Source organism: Trematomus bernacchii, unplaced genomic scaffold (assembly GCF_902827165.1).
Source record: "Trematomus bernacchii unplaced genomic scaffold, fTreBer1.1, whole genome shotgun sequence".
Lineage (NCBI taxonomy): Eukaryota > Metazoa > Chordata > Actinopteri > Perciformes > Nototheniidae > Trematomus > Trematomus bernacchii.
Window position 1 is genome coordinate 3,496,546 of NW_022987477.1, and position 19,879 is coordinate 3,516,424.

The 19,879-nt window shown below is 39.8% G+C and overlaps 3 protein-coding genes across 4 annotated transcripts in view; 1 reads left to right on the top strand and 2 right to left on the bottom strand.

Annotated features, from left to right (window-relative positions):
* arhgef4 (Rho guanine nucleotide exchange factor (GEF) 4) overlaps nucleotides 1–2,074 on the bottom strand; it is a 70,147-nt gene extending 68,073 nt beyond the window's left edge. For both annotated transcript variants that reach the window (XM_034146888.1, XM_034146881.1), the window contains exon 1: nucleotides 1,718–2,074. In XM_034146888.1, coding sequence (XP_034002779.1) covers nucleotides 1,718–1,900 — 183 coding nt within the window. In that variant the 5' untranslated portion in view covers nucleotides 1,901–2,074. The remainder of the gene's footprint in view (nucleotides 1–1,717) is intronic.
* Nucleotides 2,075–6,357: 4,283 nt separating this feature from the next.
* Nucleotides 6,358–9,490, bottom strand: chchd7 (coiled-coil-helix-coiled-coil-helix domain containing 7). Its single transcript, XM_034147457.1, has 4 exons — nucleotides 9,216–9,490; nucleotides 8,411–8,470; nucleotides 8,206–8,304; nucleotides 6,358–7,485 (listed from the first exon to the last, which is right to left on the bottom strand). The coding sequence occupies exons 2-4, from the start codon at nucleotides 8,462–8,464 to the stop codon at nucleotides 7,381–7,383; spliced, it is 258 nt and encodes an 85-aa protein (XP_034003348.1). The 5' UTR covers nucleotides 8,465–8,470; nucleotides 9,216–9,490; the 3' UTR covers nucleotides 6,358–7,380.
* A 96-nt stretch (nucleotides 9,491–9,586) lies between these two features.
* Nucleotides 9,587–17,950, top strand: plag1 (pleiomorphic adenoma gene 1). The gene is made up of 3 exons (XM_034147425.1): nucleotides 9,587–9,991; nucleotides 13,798–14,154; nucleotides 14,324–17,950. The coding sequence occupies exons 2-3, from the start codon at nucleotides 13,907–13,909 to the stop codon at nucleotides 15,504–15,506; spliced, it is 1,431 nt and encodes a 476-aa protein (XP_034003316.1). The 5' UTR covers nucleotides 9,587–9,991; nucleotides 13,798–13,906; the 3' UTR covers nucleotides 15,507–17,950.
* The last annotated feature ends 1,929 nt before the right edge of the window (nucleotides 17,951–19,879 follow it).

A 19,879-nucleotide genomic window follows, 5' to 3' on the forward strand; every position in this document is an offset into this window, starting at 1 on the left:
TTATTATGATCTTCCTTCCTGGTGGCCAATTACTGGGATTATTTTAAGAATAACGTGAAAGCTTTTCAAAACTCGCTGAGATTAAATCAAGCAAATATTGAGGTCATTCCAGGCAAAAGGCAACTTATGATGTAGTTTTGTCGACTGCTAATCAAGTGTTTCCATTCAGTCTTATATACCAGACACATGTTCACGCTGCATGTCTGCAGATGTTAATGATCTGAAAAGTGGTATTCTTGGGTGTGTAGAGGTGGATCTGTCTGTCTGTATGTGAGTCGCTCTACTTGTGCAGCTGCTGGGAAAAGCAGAGCCTGCGGGCAGGTTTAAAACATGACTTTGCTTGTTCCTGCAGTCAGCGCTATAGAAGACAAGAAGTCCATGGACATGTTCCACCTTGGGGGTCCTCCCTCTTCCCGACACGCCCCGCTCTGATTAGGCCTGCTAATGGTTTCTCAAGTCAATGTGCAGTGAGTCATGAAGAAACCTTCTTGATGAAGTGCAGGTCGGGTCAGGCCTTCGTGCATCTACACCTGAATGATGTCAGAATTTACAATGGGTCTCTTAAAATAGAAGCAGCTGTTTTGCATTGGCAGTTTGGCACTTATCACACCAAATGAAATGTGCATTGTAGAAGGGATACTTTCGCAATCATGAATTTCCTGTGATTTATAAAGGAGCCATGTAGCCATGACATCAGATGTTGTGCAGAAGTCACCAAAGTCATAGTCACTACATCGGTCTGGCCTCTTAAACTGTCTGGATATGGCTCAGCGGCTCGAAACAGGTTTCTCCACTGAAAAGTCCAACTGTCAGCTATAACGATTTCATGTGTAAACACAACAATCTTCCAATCTGAAACCACAGCATGCTGATTATTGCAAACATATGCATTTACTGTTTTGATGGCTCTTATTAAGGACGATTCAGTCTTGATGCAAGGTTTTGGACTTATGGGTGAACCACTGAGGCATCTACAAGAACATGAGCCAAATCTATGAAGATGTTCCGCCTTGAGGGTCCACCCTTCTCCTGACACGCCCTGGTCTTATTACGCCAGATAATGGTTTTGTCAAGTCAATGTGCAGCTAGTCATGACAAACCTTCATGAACTGCAGGTCAGGACTCCTGGATGACGTCAATATGAACAGTGGATTCACTTAAATTACACATAATAGCACCTGGTTTGCAATAAACACACATTGCACTCGATGATGCAGTCATAATAACCTGCAATGCATGAAATAACTATCTAGTGTTTGTGTTTTTAACCCTAGCAGCATGGTAGCCAAGGTAGAAAAAAAGAAACCAATCATGTCTGAGGCAGTATGATATTATGTCAGCTTGTAATTTTTCCATTTTTTTGTCTTATTCTATTATGGAGGTTAATTGACACTGCAAGAGTGAAGAGAATGTATTCAGATGTTCTTTGGCCAGATCACTAATTGATATGTTTGTGCCAAATAGTCACAAATGGAACAGAAGAGAACAGACTGCTGAATAATATCTGCAATGTTACTGCAGTCAACAGTAAGCATGTAAAAAGCATTAATAATTACTTAACTGATAGCATTCTGTTTTATTAGCTTAATTTGGTGACTGACACCCAATTCTGTACATCTCTCCAGGTTAGGACCCGAGTTTGTTTACACCTCCCTCTAGACACATTTACTAATTTAACAGCCAAACATGTTAGGTGTAAATATCAGAATATTCTCACCTGGTACCACCTGAGCAGGGCCCAGCAGAGCAGGTAGGCAGCCAGGCTGAACTTCGCGATGCGGTAGTCCTCCGGGGGACAGGTGAGTTCCGGAGGAAGCTCCCCGCTGCTGGGCTCCTCTCCCCGGGCTGACACACTGCTCCCCGCGGCAGACTCTCTGTCACCTCCCTGGTTATCCATCATGGTTTCCCGCTGCTGTGAGGTGGTATGTGGCTCGGGAAAAGTTTTCAGTCCACCTAAAAGTACCTCAGACTTTTCCAGGAGCACTGTCTGCTACTTTTAACATAGTTTCCCATGCTTTCTGCTCTGCTGTCAACTTGTCTCCTCTCCACTCTGGTGATGCTAGCTGCGGACCTGGTCACGCGCACGTCGAAGATTTAACTGAGCCGCAACTTCGAGCGGAAACGCGTTTATTCTTTCAAATTAAAAGTCCCATGACTGCCTTTCAAATCCACGCTGAATATCTGCTGCCTGTGCTGTAATTGTGTTATAGCCTTCACAGTGTGCAGGCTTACAGCGCCACATGGTGGTAGAATATTTTAACACATTCAGATAAGTTTTCCCAAAGAAGCCATGATCATGATTCATTGTGTTTGTTGGCACACTGCATGGTTAATTGCTAAATAATAATTAAAATGTTTAACTTAAATAGTACTAATTGGGATTTTTGTTTTAATATCTCACAGGTGCTCTATCACTTTGTCATCAGTTTTTTTCCACTTAACTACATTATTTTTTTTTTTAAACACCAATGTATTGCTCTTGTGTAATGATAAATGTGTCTTTTGATTGACCTTAATGGAGACAAATGATGCACATTAGTCGTGGACCAATAAGTGACAGCTCATAATTCAACACTGTGTGGTGAGCTAAAAAAAACAAGCCCTTGTCGTTACTCCCAAAAAGCTACAAAAGCGACTTACTTCTATTTCTGGGTCAGACAAAACAAGAGTTAAGTTCATCATGAATTTCCCTTTTTTATCACACATGACTCTCATCTAGTCAGAACATTGAAACACAGAGCTGTGAAATGTGTTAGTGTGAAGAGCCTGTAAGAAAGACAATGATATAGAGAATGTGAAGTCTCTTTTTAATTAAAATAGTTTTGCAGCATTGTTGATTAATAAAGAGCCAGTGCACAGTCTCAGAAAAACGGAAAATTCAACCCTGAAACGGCCAATAGATAAAACGTAACAATGATTGCATACTGTAACATGCAGAACAACCAATAATGTATACACAGTCACACATCTTTAAACATGCTAACAATAAACCAAACCTTCCCAGAGATAATCTTCACACAAAACAAAACTGGGGCTGGTCTATAATTGTAAATTGTACATCAGCACAGATAAGACAATTAAATAGACAGACTTTAGTTTAAATTAACTTTGTGCATATCCTCTACAGTGAGGTACACCACCTGAAACACACACAAACACAGTTACACAGGATTACCTCTTTGACCACGAGCTGAATTGAACAATAACTGAAAAATAAGAATTCAATATTAATTATTGACACTCTTTTTCAGTTTTTTTTTTCAATGTCAGTGTTTTTTTTAACTATTTCAGAGCTACCTATAATCTATTTGTTTAGTTGTGAAAGCATCTCACACCCACCTGATCATGCCTGGGGTCAGGGTAGTCCCGGATGTCCTCTGAGAAGACAGAACGGATCAACTTTTTGACCTCTTCGGGGTAAACGTACGTGGGCTTCCACACACCCCCGTTCTTCACACCGACCCCTTGAAACCTCTGGAACAAAAGGGAGAAGGATATTAAGAGAAGTTTTTTAGTTTTTGCCTTACCTCAATGGTCTTTTTTAGTTTCCAAAACTTGCATGAAAAAAGCAATGGTTGTTCCACATGGGATTTTATTACATGAGCACTGACCAGTTTCCTCTGCAGAATCCTGTAGACCTTCTTCCGACGGGCATGGTCAGACCTCAGGTGTTTGGCAGCGTCTAGCACCGATGCTATCCACACAGGAAGTCTGAGGAAACGGGAGGAATGAGATTCATATCTAAATGGTAATTTCCTGAGCTGTTTAAGATAACACAACTGATAACTTCTGTTTCCATTGACCATGGTATTCTGGATACTATAATCCAGTACAACATATTTTTGATTTTGGTAGGAAATCTTTAGCTTACCCAAATGAACAGCAGAGATCAACGTACACATCCATGAGCAGGTTGATGGAGGTCTGTGGACTCACAGCAAATCTGCCAGTAATAGTCACAGTGTGTGAGGGTTACCTGTCAATCAGGGATACAAAGATACTTAGGCGTCAAATCAAACCATAACTGAGCAGTAACACCTGTAGCAAAATTGATTTAAACTATTTTAAAAATCTCTCTGTGCTCAAATGTCTTTATCTGCAAAATTACAAATTAAGGCTACTTATTATCTTCTTTATCGGTCAATCTATAGATAATCCCTTTCATTAATTGTTAGGTCCATGAAATATCGAGTTTAAGGCATTTACACAACACACAAACATGTTTAAACAGAAAAAGCAGCAAATCTTCACATTTCAGATACTACAAAATAATGTTTTACCTGATCAAAATTAATTAAATTAATTGATTAACTGTTTCAACACCAACTGCTATCATATTTACACTCCACAGACAACAATGCAGTTTCAACTATAACCTTTAATACCTGTGAGTGACAGTTGAACTCTCTGTAATGAGAGTTATAAAGTGTAAAAAGTAACATTAATGTGTCAACAGTAGCAATGAGTTAGCCTGCTGTATAGCATTAGCATGTCAGGTAATTACAACTGAATTAACCTTAAGGTAGTTTTGTCTGTTAGATAATGTTACCTGGAATTAATTTTACTTTAATGTATCTGCTTCATTAACTACTTTATTCTGCTTTTATTCTAAGCATATGTCGACAGTAGGCTACAGATAAAGTTGATAAAGTTACCTGAGATTATGTTGAGGTCTCGGTTACTCTCCTCCTACCCAGAGTTCGTGTATGTCCTTTATTGCCTCACTCCGGTGATGGAGCAGCTTCAGGTGAGCGGGAAAACACATGGACAGGAAACAGACTTTAGACTTTACGCAACACCGGTGTTGTGCCGTAAACTGAAGGCTTGCCGGTGTTGTGCTTGCTATTATACATCCATGGTTGTGCCGAAATATGCATGCCCGCCGAGATATATGGATATATGGACGCGGATGCGCGCACAGTTTAAAGCGAAAACTCCCAGACATTTCAATGATTTGTACGGCATAGTACGGTTTGGAAACGATATCATTTCCTTTTTGGTTCATCAATGGTGATAAATAATCTGAAGTCTAGTTTATGAACATTAAGAGTCATTAATATTGTATATGTGTATATGATTGGTCTAAGTTTGCAAGGTTTGTTTGATACATCTTTCATTATTTCTCAGGGCGAATTCTCTTGTGTTCTTTTCGCTATGTTTTTAAGCATTTCAGACAGCTTTACTAAACTGTTATTCTAAAATGAGGTTTTGAAATGTGAAAAAAATAATGTAACGTCCACTCTGTCAAATAAAGTATGTGCTGATAACACCATTTGATTCACAGTTTGATTTGAAGTACCAAAAAGGAAATGTCTCTTCTGCCTGGGGCCCCCAGAGTGTCTTGCAGCGCCACTGAACATGACAAGTAATGATATCACATTATATGATATAGTCAGACACTGTGTTATTTCAAATCAAGCCTAACGAATAATTAGTTCAAACTGGCTTTACTCACTTGCATTTTAGAATGTCATTTTATGTATTTGTGCATCGTAAGGTGACATTGAATATTTTGAAAGGTGCCCTCAAACAAAATGTATTATTGTTATTGTATCTGTGCCTCTCTCACACTGTTAATGTTCTCTTTTTTTTAGACAAGGACCAAGGTTAATCCTGGTGTCATTAGGGAAGATCTGCACGGTTCTCTACAGCCCATGTTCAGCAGAACAGGTGGTGCAGCTGCCTGGTTTGGAACCCCCACTATAACTTTGTCCAGGGTAGTCGTACTCCCACCAAAATCACACTGGTGTTAGCTGTTCACCTGTAGTTTGTGCACACAAAAGCATTTTACTCTGGGCTCAGCAGGTGAAAAACTAAAGAGGGGCTTCCACATGTGGCAGACCAGGTGTTGGTGCTGCCGGATTTGGCACTCCCACTGTAACTTTGTCCAGGGTAGTCATACTGTTACCAAAATCCCACCAGTGTTGGTTGTTTCCATCTTATTTGAGAAGGTTTTCCATCTCTGGCAGAGCACATTTTCTATCCTGAGGATAATTAAGACCTTGTATTTGCATGCTGACCAAGTCCTTTCTCTGTTTCTGTTGTACTATCTGAATAAAATTACCCTTTTTTCCTGGCAATGACAAATGCCTGCTTTTATAAGTTCAAGTGTTACAAAGTCTTTCAACTGCATGAACACAAAATAAAGAAGAGTATATTTACGCTAACCCAAATTTGTGGTATATTCTCGATTGATTACAATAGGTTTGTAAAAGCTAATTACAATAAGACCAATAATACATTTGTATTGTTCTTAATATTAGTGTTCATCATTGTTGACATTTGTATTTTTGCATAATCATTAATTATGCATGTACTGATCATGTTTCCCTGCAATTGTAAAATAAAAAATAAAGGTGAAATGTACATATATTTATATTATTCTTTGCCTTTCCAAAGCATTACATCATTATTTACACAACACAAAAATAACTTAATGTAAAGTATTTATTTCACCTTTTCAGAACTACTTAAAAACACGTGTCAGCCTACGTCATTCGACAGCAACAAAAAAATAAGAATTGCTCTGTAAGAAATTACAGTATCAACCAGAAAGCTAATTGTTGTTTTTCATGACCGACTATCTTAGTTTTTTGGGAGAACAGGAAAAGGCAAAGAATAGCAGGGAATGATACAGGACAGAATACATGCATGATTTTTATGCAAAAAAATAACTAGTATGACATGCGAAAGGAGATTGACTCGGGCCGCTTGTATCCACGATCGGCCGAGATGGGTTTTCTCCGCAGGGTGGCTGGCATCTCCCTTAGGGATAAGGTGAAAAGTTCAGTCATCCGGGAGGGACTCGGAGTTGACAATGCTACAATACTCCTTTTTTATTTAGGAAAGACACATGGTAGATGTCCATCACACATGCTGCAGACTTCAACATGTTGGCCAGGTAGAATCCACAGCTGAGCTAGTACCCACAATGCTTTAGATTTCAAAGACGAAGTAGTCCTTGACACTGGCAAATTGTAAAAAAAAGTAGACCTACTTTTACATATGAGAACTGTAGAATATACAGTTCTCATAGGCAAGATAAGATTAAATATTCATCTCAACAGTTGTGACTACAGTGCAACTTCTGTAATACCATTACATGGGACATAACAGCTTATAAAGCTAATTGAATGATGTTTCAGTTCATGTCCCATTGTTTTTATTCCTCAATAAATAATACATCTGATATCTTTCTGTGAAATCTCTCCTTTTCCCTTTTATTCCACAACAGACCAGTAACCGGGCACTTCCACACGCCCTGAGCTTAGGATGGGTCAGGCTTTGGGTCAGTGTGAACCCAGCCAGTGCAGCAGCACAGCTTGTAGTAAATGTCCGGGCCCCGCTGGCCTTCACAGTGTCTGGGAGTTTCTGCTGAAATCAGTAAGGTTTCCCTCCGATAGCAGCGATCATCTCCTGCCTCTCTGCAGCCGTCGGCATGTCCGGTTTCACTCCTTCTCTTCTCCGCTGCACCATTATGTTTTGCTACAAGGAAACAGACACAAATTAAAAATACTTTATATATATTACACAGGTAAAAATGATTAGTTAGAGGAACTGGAATATGTGTTCTCTTCAAAGCCACCATTGAGAAAAAATACATTTTAAATTGCAGATCAGTGAACTATCCCTGCATTGATCAGTAAGTTGGTTTGTGTTATTGTGCAACCTTGTTTTAAATAAAATCAATGAATACATTTTCTGGGGAATTTGAAGACAAAAACGTAAACTAAATTATACTAACTTCTTTTAAGCGTTACAATTGTTAAAGATCTCACAAGATCACTGGTGACCTTTGTTCTCATTTAGACATACATGTGAAATAATGATCACATTAACATAATACGGTGCATGTCTTAAAGAAGTTTGTTTTAAATCTGTCTTGTGCATCTTCCAACAATTTACGTTTATTGTTTTTTTCCTCGTAATCCTTTCCGCAAATATAGGAAAGCTGATGCTTACGACTCCCCTTTTTATCAACTGTATCTTAACTTTAATAGACTTTACTCTGATTCCGGCCCATTTCTCTCTGTATTGCAGACCCAACTGAGGACAAACCTCCCCTATGCCTCTCACTGTGCAGACACCCTGACCCACCAGTAGGTGTCACTACTGCAGCATCAATGACTGCTGACTTCCCAGCCATGCACAGGTAAACATGAGAAAGCCAGTGTGTTCTCCTTGATCCTGGAAACATGCACTCACCCAGTATTTCCTACAGCTCTTATATCTCAGGAAATAGTTTGTACACATGCTCTTGTCATAGCTGTTGACATTCAAACACTGCTGGGACGCATCACTTTCCTGAAAAAGAGAAACAAGTTTCAGGATTAGAAAATTATAAACACAGTTACCTTGCAGCAGGCCGATGTTCGACACAAAGCAAGATGTAAAGGGTAGGTAAACGTACGTCTATGCATGGGTTATTGTCCTGATTCCGAAGCTTTCGTATGTTTTTATCCATTGGGATCTGCAAAGATGGAAAATGAGGTTCAGTTTATGCACAGTGTCGTTGTTTAACTATTGTATGGGTGCATGTATTACTATTAATGAATCACATGTTACTGGGATGAATGTAAAACATACAGCAGAGTAATACTTTGAATATTTAAATAAAGTCAGCAGACTAAAACTTGCAAATCTTTGAAACAACTGTAATATTGTTGTTGGACAATCTAAATGTCTGTATCTTGAGAAAGGGTCCCAAATGGCCCCCAAAGGATCAAAAATACAGTTATGATACATCATATTCATAATGTCTATCAGAAGTTAAACTCCACAAAACCACATAACCATGTGTTACAAAAAATTGTTCCCTTTAGGTGTACAAATGTTGCTATCACTAACCACATAAGGTGTAAGTGGTGCAAAGGTAAACAGAAACTAAACCATGTTTTATAGGACTAGTAATATTACAAATATGTCAGCTTGGCGTGTAACATATATGCCGAATTGAAATTGGCTTCTTCCTCTTGCAGGAAATGTCTTCAATCGTGTCGACAGGTGGTGTACATTTAACAAATAACACGTTTTACTAGACTTCCCAAATTATTCAATGGAGATTGGTGTCCTCCACTACACCATGTAGCGTTGCTACATAGTAGCATGTTGACCTTCATTGATGTTACCAAACAGCTTCCATTCAAACTTTATAGCGACTGTGCATTAAGATGGAATGAGGTAAATGGGAAAAGCTATACAAAGTTAATACATACCTTTTAATGATAACAACTTGTATCCTGCAGTAGTCTAATGAATTGTGGATAAGCGTAATATCCACACCAGTGAAGAGTATCCCGTGTGTGAAAGGACCAAAATAACTGCTAATGCTAGCTATTCAAATGTTATGTTATGATGTATATCCCCTTGAAATGCTAACAAGAATGTTGCTTTAAAGAGCTAGTGAGCAGCTATACATTAGCATACATGTGGCTAAAGTAAAGCAACACAACCCATAGGCTGATACCTCCCCTTCATGCTCAAGATAACTCTTCTCTATTTGTTGCAACAGCGCACCAGGAAAATCACCCGCACCGTCAGAGACAACTGACAGCGATATCAGCCAATAGGAGCACCGGAAAACTAACAGAATGACAGACAACCCTGTGAGCCAATGGGATATCTTGGCAGCCATGTTAGTCTTCCTATCCTTGTAAATTCTACTAAACCACATTTAAGCGATTGACAGTGCATCGAGCAAGTCCAAAAATGAGTTTTACTGAAATGGACTGTAGCTGACACTGAGGAGAAAGTGGCAGCGGCTTACACAAATCAAAAGAGTGGCGAGTGGGCGGGATTTCAGGTGGGCGTGGCTAAGTCATAGTTGGGTTGAATCGCAGCGCATACACAATGGCTGCTCGAAAGTGGGGAAAGCAAACAATTTTCAGGCCCGCCGCGTCTAGCAAAAAATATGAGAAAAAAATTATTAAAAATTCGGAAAATAGTTGAAAGTGAAGAAAAACCCAACAGAAAGAATGTTAAAGCGACCGGGGTAAGTTTGATGTGAATTAAGTGAGCGGTTACCCTGTTCTTGAATTAAAATATCGGGGTTATTTAAATTATGAGAGAGGGGTGAGCTGGGGAAAAAGTTTGTGTTAATCAGTACCCAGTTTAGGACCGCAGAGAAAAGCAGGGGACGGCACACGCTTTGATATTTATTAAAATAAATTATGTCACTGGTCGTATTAGTGTCACGGTGCGTGTCCGCGAACATTAAAGACCACCGGAACCAGTAGCGTAGGAAAGTTGAGCAAAGTTGCCTCCTAACTTAGTTTATTTAAAAAAAATATAATAACAACGCTAGTCCGGTAAACACGTACAGGAACAGGCGCACTTTACTTCGGCAATAACGTCATTATCACTTTTATCTGCATGTACATTGATATTCACCTCATTTTCACACTGTATCACAAGCTGTGCCAACTTACACTTATCGATTCCAGCATCTCTTTTCTGAAACCGTAATGCCACCATGTAGCGGCTACAGTGACATTTTGTCATGCTTCTCCTTTTAGCTTTATGGCTTTTTTAACCCGTTGCAAGTATCGATCCCGGTGTCAGACACACACATGACAGGTCGGCTACTACCCGCTGCAACCCTCGTAAACAACACACGGCAATTGCTTGTCAATAAAGCAGCAAAATGGAGGGAGAAGTCAAGGCAGAGTAATTATGCGATGCCCCGACTTGTTGCTCTTTAAAGGACGTGTGTTCACTTTGGCGGTGTGGCAGGTTGCACTGTGCACATTAGAAATGGCTATGTAGGAGATGTGGTGCAGGATATCGGTGTTATAAGCGTTACACTCAAGCTACTAGGCATCAGAAGCATCTCCCATGGTGTTATCGAGGTGTAGCCCGCCAGAGCATTGGTGTGGCTGCTTGTAAAAGTGATATTGAAACAGTCACTGAGAGGAAGTGTGTTGTCAGTGTTGGCTCAAGTCTCTGTTTACACCTGTCTTAAAGTGCTGATATGGATTAATGTGTAATTGTTCTGTATTTACCATGGCATGATTTTGACGTTTGCGTTGTTACTGATATCAATCTGATTGCATGTAGTCATTAATGATGCTAATGTAAGGCAGAACTAGTAGCATGAGAGAAAATGATTATTTCTTTGATGCAGAAGTTTGCTATTAGCCATTATAAATTACTATAATTAGTCGATGCCTAAAACAAATGTTCTATATAAGATATTAGGAGAAATAATTAAGATCTTGGGAGCATTCATACATTTGTCTAGCTTAGCTTAGCTTATAGTTATGCTATAAAGGCTTGGTGAGCCTTCTGAGTTTCTCAAATATGTAACATTCTTTGACAAGATGTGGGAAATGAATTTGGATTTGCATCATTCTGTTTATAAATGTTTGAATTGATTTGATAATGACCCTTTAAAATGAGTTGCTTTAGTTTTTTTGAAGGCAAGATAATTGATTTAGTACAAGTAAAAACATCCTCCTTATGCCTGGGTTGTTTCTGTAGCTTTTCTGAAGAAAGGTAATTGTTAGTAATGAGATCAATATTGCAGCCTTAATAAAACAGACATTTTTGATGTGCTTAGCAACTTATCTTAGCCCCGAAACAAATGTTTGTTAACGTGTGTTTCAGTAAATATGACAACTTTCCCCAAACCATGGTCTTATCAAACACAGGGCATTTTGTTATTACTTTTAGTACTGTACACTTTTAATTAAAAAATGTATAAGAATATGCAAGATATTTAAGATTTGTTTCTATATTGATGAATACTTATATTTAGTTGGTACGGTTATGACAAGTTGCTAATTGCTATAAATAAAGACACATAAGAATAATAATTATTAATATCATTATGTTACTTAAAATTGTTAAAATAAAAAACAATTGAATGCATAGTGAATCTTATTTTACATTTAAAACACTAATAAGTCTTTATTACTGCAGGACAGACGGCTGTTATCAATCCAGATATTTGCAGTAATTTAGATAATATCTGGTAGAAAAGTATGAATCAATTCAGAGACAAGGGCTTGTAATAAATCTCTGTTTCAAGAGTGAAAGGCTCCAGGATTTATTCTTCTAACAAAAGCTACACAACAATTCTAATTTCATTCATAAAGAAATGTCAGCCCTTTGTGCAGTAACAATGAAGCAGTGTGCTACATGGATAATGTAGTATCAACTTTGTACTAGTAGATATGAGTATTCTTTCCATAATAAGATTATATCATATAAACATGTGCAGACTGATAAATCTCTGTGTATTTTGTAAGTTTTCAATTGTAAAATACAATGTGTGATGACAGATCAGATCTATTCATCTGTATTTGTGTGTATCTAAGGCAGGGGTGTCAAACTCAAATACACAGTGGGCCAAAATAAAAAAATCGGTACTAGTTATTGCAGAACTTATTGAAATGAACTTATTGCACATATTAAACCTGGAACTAACACAGCTTAAATGATTGCCTATAAAAACAACATTAAACATTAAATAATCAGTTGCATTCATTTCTTATGGATCTATCTGCAGATTTTCCGGAGTCATTTCTTATGATTACATTTCTCCACAGGCCAACAACAGCTTCAAAAAAACTATTTCCCTCAAAGAAAAAAACAAACATGCCCTGTTGTCATGAGAGAAAAAGTGCAGAAGGAAACATCCATTGAAACTCAGTGTGCTGCTCTGTGATGCTAGTTCAGATACTTGGCATCTCATCTTGGGTGCAAGTTCATCAATGTTTGGGGTCAGGCTCTGAGCGGAGGAAACCCTCAGGGTTGAGTGAAGGTGTGCGTGCAATATACCGGCGGGCCAGATCTAATAGTAATTAGAAATTATCCTGCGGGCCGAAATTAAATCCACCACGGGCCTGATTTGGCCCCCGGGCCTTGAGTTTGACACATGTGATCTAAGGCAAGGGATACAACAACAAAAGACAGTTTGAAAAACATAATTTTCTATTATAAGTTAACTCATTAGAATGTATTTGTCCTCTTATATAATCTAATATCCTTTTTAATATTTGTAAGTAATGGTAGCTGGTAAACTGCCAAAGTCAAGGTGTAGGAGAATCAAAAGGTATTATGTATAAGGAAGTCATGTGGAAGTGGTTAAAGGTATAGAAGCATTACACATTTTGCATCTCAGGCAGCCATTTTTAAAATAATCCCCCTGTGGCAGCAGTAGTTAGTGCTTTTGGTGGATGTTTTTCCAGCTGACTTAAATCCTATATCCTCCTAATGACAAAAAAAGGAGAATTCATAGTTTGAGGCATCAGAGTTCGGCTGTGTCTTCGATAAAAACATATAACTCGACTGTCGTTCTAAAAAAAACTAATCATTAAAAGTGCCATTTTCAGTTTATGCTAGACACACACACACACACATATTTTATAGCCAACTACTTTACATTGGTTGTTATTTCTAGAGTTTTCTACAGCATTTAACTTAATTTGTGTGCTTACATTGCATATAGTTAACTTTGCTGAAGATCACCTTTTGCTTGTGCTTACATTTATTTTCCCCTCATGTATCTTTTGAGCTCATATATTCTATTGCTTGTAGTTCAGATAGCCTTTGAGTTAAACCATTGTGATTGTAAAACCCAGAGTCAACTGAGCCAGTTGTTACCCATTTGAATGCAAACAGTTATCTAAGATCTATAAGTCATGTAATCCAAAGGCATCCAGTTCAACTTGTTTTGTCATTCCTCACATCAGTTGATTTATGACTTAGGTTTTAATGTCTGTTGTACCGTCAGCAACCTGAAACCAAACCATTCACCATCTTCTCTCTCTCTCTCTCTCTTTCTCTCTTTCTCAGGCCCCTGAGTCCGGGCGGTGTTGAGCACATAAAACTGGAGAGAGTAATCACATCAGAAGTAGCCGGGCTCTGCGCCCCTGTCCATGTAGCCGGTCAGCCTTAGAGTGCCATGGCCACGGGAACCCAGGGCCACCGTGACCACGTCCTGGAGAGAACCAAGCTCACGCCGCCCACAGGGAGGCGCCGGAGAGCAGAGGGCAAGCCCAAAAAGAATTTCCTTTGCCAGGAGTGTCAGAAAGCTTTCAACAGCCTGGAGAAGTTGAAGGTGCACTCGTACTCTCACACCGGAGAGAGACCCTACCGCTGCTCCCACCCCGACTGCACCAAGGCTTTCGTCTCCAAATACAAGCTGCTACGGTACAGACAGCACATAGCAGCATGTTCTTTTCTCTTTACACCTTTGCTAACATAACGCTCAGTAGTGTTCACAATGATCTGTTCTTGCATATTAGTGTCTGTGTTTGTGTGTAATGTAAAGCATGCCTTCTTGATTCTGAGTGCTCATAGAATGTGTCTGTGTTCCAAGGCATATGGCAACTCACTCGCCAGAAAAAAACCACAAGTGTTCATACTGTGAGAAAATGTTCCACCGCAAGGATCACTTAAAGAATCACCTACACACTCACGACCCCTACAAGGAGGCGTTCGGCTGCCAGGAGTGCGGCAAGAGCTACAACACCAAGCTGGGCTTCAAGCGGCACCTGGCCCTCCATGCTGCTAACAGTGGAGACCTCACCTGCCAGGTGTGCCTGCAGCCCTTCCCCAGCACCGTGGTCCTCCTGGAGCACCTCAAGACGCACGCCGGCAAGTCCTCTGGTGGGACCAAAGAGAAGAAGCACCGCTGCGAGCACTGTGAGCGGCGCTTCTACACCCGGAAAGACGTGCGACGCCACATGGTGGTGCACACCGGACGCAAGGACTTCCTGTGTCAGTACTGTGCCCAGCGCTTCGGGAGGAAGGACCACCTGACGCGACACGTGAAGAAGAGCCACGCCCGGGAGCTGCTGAGGGTGAAAACTGAGCCGGCTGATTCGCTGGAGCCCGTCGTCTTTGACTTGGCGTCTGGGGGCATCAAGGGCGAGCTGCCGGGGATGCTGACACCGAGGCCGCACCAGCTCATGTACACGGGCCCCGTCCTGGACACGGAGCCCTTCCCCAACCCCACGCTGCCTTTTTCTTTTAAGTACCCACTGGGCTCCAACTTTACCTCATACAGCGTCTCCTCACAGGAGCGGGAACAGAATCTAAAGGGAGAACTGGAGACCTACCTGATGGAGTTGCAGAGCAGCATGCCTTCCTCATCCTCTGCAGCCCAAGAACCCCAACTCTCCTCCTCCAAACTCGAGTTGGAGCCTCAAGTGGGCGCGCTGGAGGAAGCGGGCGAGGGGGGGTCCCTGTCCAAAATGTCCTCCCAGATGGCAGCAGCCGGCGCAGACTCTCTGGCCTCGTCCTCCTCTCTGATGGACTTCTCACAGCTTTTCAACTTCCTGCCACTCAACGGGCCGCCGTACAACCAGGCGGGGGGCAGCGGGGGGGTGGGCGTCACCTATCCTCCCAACGAAGAGCCCCCCTCCCTGGTCCAGATGCCCCCCCAGGCTCCTGAAGACCCCGAGGTTGCAGAGAGTCCGCTGCAGAGGCTCCCCTCCTCCTTCATATCCAACCTGAGCTCACCCACCACACTGCCCCGCTTCCACCAGGCCTTCCAGTGATCCAGTATGTACTGCTGCCTGGCACACACACACACTCTAACACACACTCACACACACTCACACGTTGAGTTACACCCCCTGCTATTCAGAAAAAATATGCTAGTTAAACATGTCTGAAGATGAAGCACTTAATACGAAAGACGTACAAAGCAGATATATCATGATAAGCTCTTACAGTAACACACACACACAATCACACACACACACACACAGTTTGCCTTAATCAGCTTTCTAAATGCTGCTGCTGAGATTCCACCTATTAAGCCTTTTATTGAAGAATTCGCAAATCCTCACCACCACTACTCCATGATGACATGTTCACATAATAGCAGGAAAATATTACAAACCAGTATCCAAATCTTCTGTTTCTTACTTTTCACAACTTGAATAACTTCTGATTTCTATGATATCTAACCTATTCAAAGGCCTTTGGTGCAGTTACAACTCGCCACACACACAATAACCTGCTTTTCCACAACAATGTGAACATGGTGAGAGCTTATCAGTCTTTTGGGAGTTTTCACATAGATGGTTGCTATTAGTGATTTCATTGCAGTGACATTTTCTTTACCTCCTAGAATAGATCGGTTTTAGTGAACAGATTATGGGGTATATTGTTGTTCTGCAGCACTTTGGGATGTTCGTCTGTCATCACAGTTGACCTTTCACCAGACTGTAGGTTTTGGATGTTTTTTGCCAATTTACATCTATTCATTACATCAAAAATGACACTGACAAGGCAGTGTTTGAATTTCATAAATGTCTAATCTGTATAGAATGACTTGAGTTGATCAATTACAGTGATCATATGCTCGTATCTTGTCGATAACTTCACTGTGCGCTTGTGTTACGCAGTACAGTAAAGTTCGACATAATGCTCACTATGCTGGATTACATATATTTCAAATATGTAGTGAAATTCTAGACACCAATGCCTTCCTGGAATTTGGGAAAACGTACTTAAAATAGCTTACATTTATTATCAGAAAGTCAAGTAATTAGTAGTAAATAGGCTTAAACCTTCAAAAACATACATCTGGTCTTTTGATCATTCCATTTAGCTAAAGTGAATTCACATTATGATGGACAAGGTACTGAGAAGGAACTACTGAGCAACAGTATTACACTTTGACATTTCATTTTAGTATAGTTGGTTGATTTTCTGCTCAAGTTTTATCTTAATTCTCGACATTCTCAAAGCTGACATAGTAGAGTTATTTGGTTAACAAGCACCTGTTTCCACACAGAGAGCAATACACACACACACACACACACACACACACACACATCTCTATTCACCGTTTATGTAACCCTCGATGTGCCTTACTTCTCAAAGGTCATAAGTGTTTTTATCAATACGTCACACTCCTATCAAACTTCTAAGAAGTGTCATTATATGAAATGCAGAACTTGTGTGTCTTAGGTTTAAATATTGAACTGTTTGAACATAATACACCTTCAATGATGTGTTAGAACAAGCAAATGCAGAAAACTTGGGACGATAATTGGACCCAATAAGTGGAAAAAGGAGGTTGAAGAGATGCTAACGAATGCTAACATAATCATAGTTAGTGCTAGTTTGGGTTAGCATCATTTGTGACCTCAGTACCCCTGTGTGATTCAATCACATTTCCGATGGAAAACATTTGTTTTAAGGCATATTTGTGTTACCCTGGGCAACATGTTTTCATTGTGGGCTAACAGTCAAATCTGTGAGATCACAGAAATACTTTTAAAGATTGAAACATGCTGCTAGAATACAAGTTATATTTTATTTTTTAAACAGGCCTATTCTGCTTTTGGGGGTTTTCCCTTTCCTGTAGTGTGTGTATAGGTTTGTGTGCCTGTAAATGGTCTGCTAAGGCTCAAATCCCGCTAAGTCCACAGAGCCGGCCAGCTAACCAATCAGAGCACACTGGGCTCTGGTTGATGAGCACAATATGTCCTCTTTAAAAACACATTTTTACAACTTTACCAAGGTTTGCTGGGGATACTGAGGTAAAAAACAATGGCTCCGTTTTCAGTTATATTCGGTGTTTTCGAGCATTTTCATACAATTAACGCGCGGTGCTAGCAATCGTTAAGCAGCAATATAACAGGGCTGGGTGTCGACTGAAATGTGTTTAGCACTGTGCTAAAAGCTGAGAAAAAGACGTGTTTAGATCCATTACTGTGTTCACTTCTTATGACCCAATAGTTCCTGAAATGAGAACTTATTTTGTAGATTACAAATGAGATTTTGTAAGATGTATGTTTTGGTATCCGTATCAAAACTCTTTTGAAATGCCAATCATTACCTACAATGCAACTGAAGGATGAAAATACTTTAGCAGATTGATATCATTTCATGAAACAAAGATGTCCTTTTTCAACTTTTCAAGAGATATCTGACTGCACACCATACGGCAAAAAATGTGAACTTTACACCCCACACCTTCACTCCCCCCCCCCCCCCCCCCCCCCTACCACAGCAGTGCATTTTAGCTCCATGAAATGTTTTTATAACCCAATAGTGTTATCATTTACCTCACATACTCATGTTGTTTCTGTGCTCTGAAAGTCAAAAGAAATGATGATGATGATGATGATGATGAACTAGAAGTGTTAAGTTCCCCCGGTTCCTTTCCTGAGTGAGACATGAATGGACACTATGTGAAAGTTGAATGTTTCAAAGCATTTATGGAAGTCTGCTATTTGTATCTTGTGAAGGTTTGTGGATTTACAAAAGATGTTAGCAAGCCTGTTTTTTTGTTTGTAATCATAGCACTTTTTGTAAATTGAATGCCTTTATTTCCTCCAATACCGTTTTTTTTTTTGTTTAAAACCTTTATTACAAATGTATAGATGATATATTTAGCTCTTTTAGAGAACAATAACATGTAAATACAATATAAAATGTTTTATTTTTACAGGTACAATTTTGACAGTGTTTTTTCCTATCAAAGTGTCATTTTTGCTTTACTTGCACAAGTGTTCTGTGTATCTCATTGGGGGGTCTTTAACAAACAATGTGCCTTTTCTATCGCTGGTGTAGGGAAGAACACAAGTAATAATGAAGCTTAACGGACATTTATATAGCACTTAATTGTATTATCCTTTCATTGGCTGTTTAATCAGATGTTAAAAAATACATTTAATGTATGTCAAATAACTATGTCACCCTTTGACCTCAGTGTGACATTGTGAAAAAAACAACTTAGTATATTATCATTTATTTTGAATATTTCCTTGTGATTTCTGCCTGAAATGTATTATCCACTCAGCTAGTGTTTTACTCACATGGCAGATTCAAGAGATTAGATTTTGTGAAAGTAACAGCAATGAACTTTGGATCAAAGATAGAAGATCCCTACACATTGGAGAAAGTAGATCCAGATTTGGCGTCCTACATCAGTTCCTAATTCTCAAGCTAACTTTAAATCCCCGGGGTAAAAAGGAATAGGCAAAGTCGACCAGGAGATTCTTCAGTGAGAGGCACAGACCTTCAGCATGTCAGACTTCTTTATAAGCTTCAGTGGTACCAGTGAACTTTATTGAATGTGTAAGAAACACTGCAATACTGCAATATATTTTTGGTATTGGATCAAGCTGCTAACATACTTCTAAAGCTCCTTAAGGTGCTACAGACCTCTTTTCTAGTTCTTAAGTGTATCGTTTGTACAAAGTATCCAGTTTAGCTGAACAGTTGGCGTGTGTGCCCGGTTGTACTATATAGCGACATATATTTTTATTGTACTGTGACTTTTGTAGTCTTTTTACAGACTTGCCTGTAATATCACATGCATCCCTCACCCCCCCCCCCCCCCCCCCCCCCCCCCCCCTGCCCACCTGTGTTGTGTTGTGATATTGGGAAACTGAGTCATGGCGGGGGATGGCTCTGAGTGACTCGGCAGAAAAAGAAAATGACGGTGAGAAGCTCCGCCGTTCAGAAAGAGCTGAGGACGTTCAGAAACGATGTCATCCTGTGACAATGATGGACTCGTTGCTAATTCTCAATATTTTACTTCAAATCTATTTTACAAACTACTGTTGTATTTTTATAAATATAGGGCAAAGTAATTCACACAAACATATGTATATATATAAGTGAATATATATGTATATGTTTACAGGTTGTGTAAAATGAATGCTGCAGCTTTTATCTGTTGTTTTTTTAAACCTTGACATCATCCAAAGAGGCAGATTATTTATTGTCTGGCAGAATAAACCTGATTTGATTTACATACCTTTGCTGCTATGAGAGAGAAGAGCTGCAGTCGTCAACTCCAGTGTTTTTACACAATGTAATGAAAGTTCAATAAACATACGAGAAGGATACAACCGAGCGTCTGTTTGGTTATTATTACGTCTCGTTGTTTGTGGTTTTGTCTGCT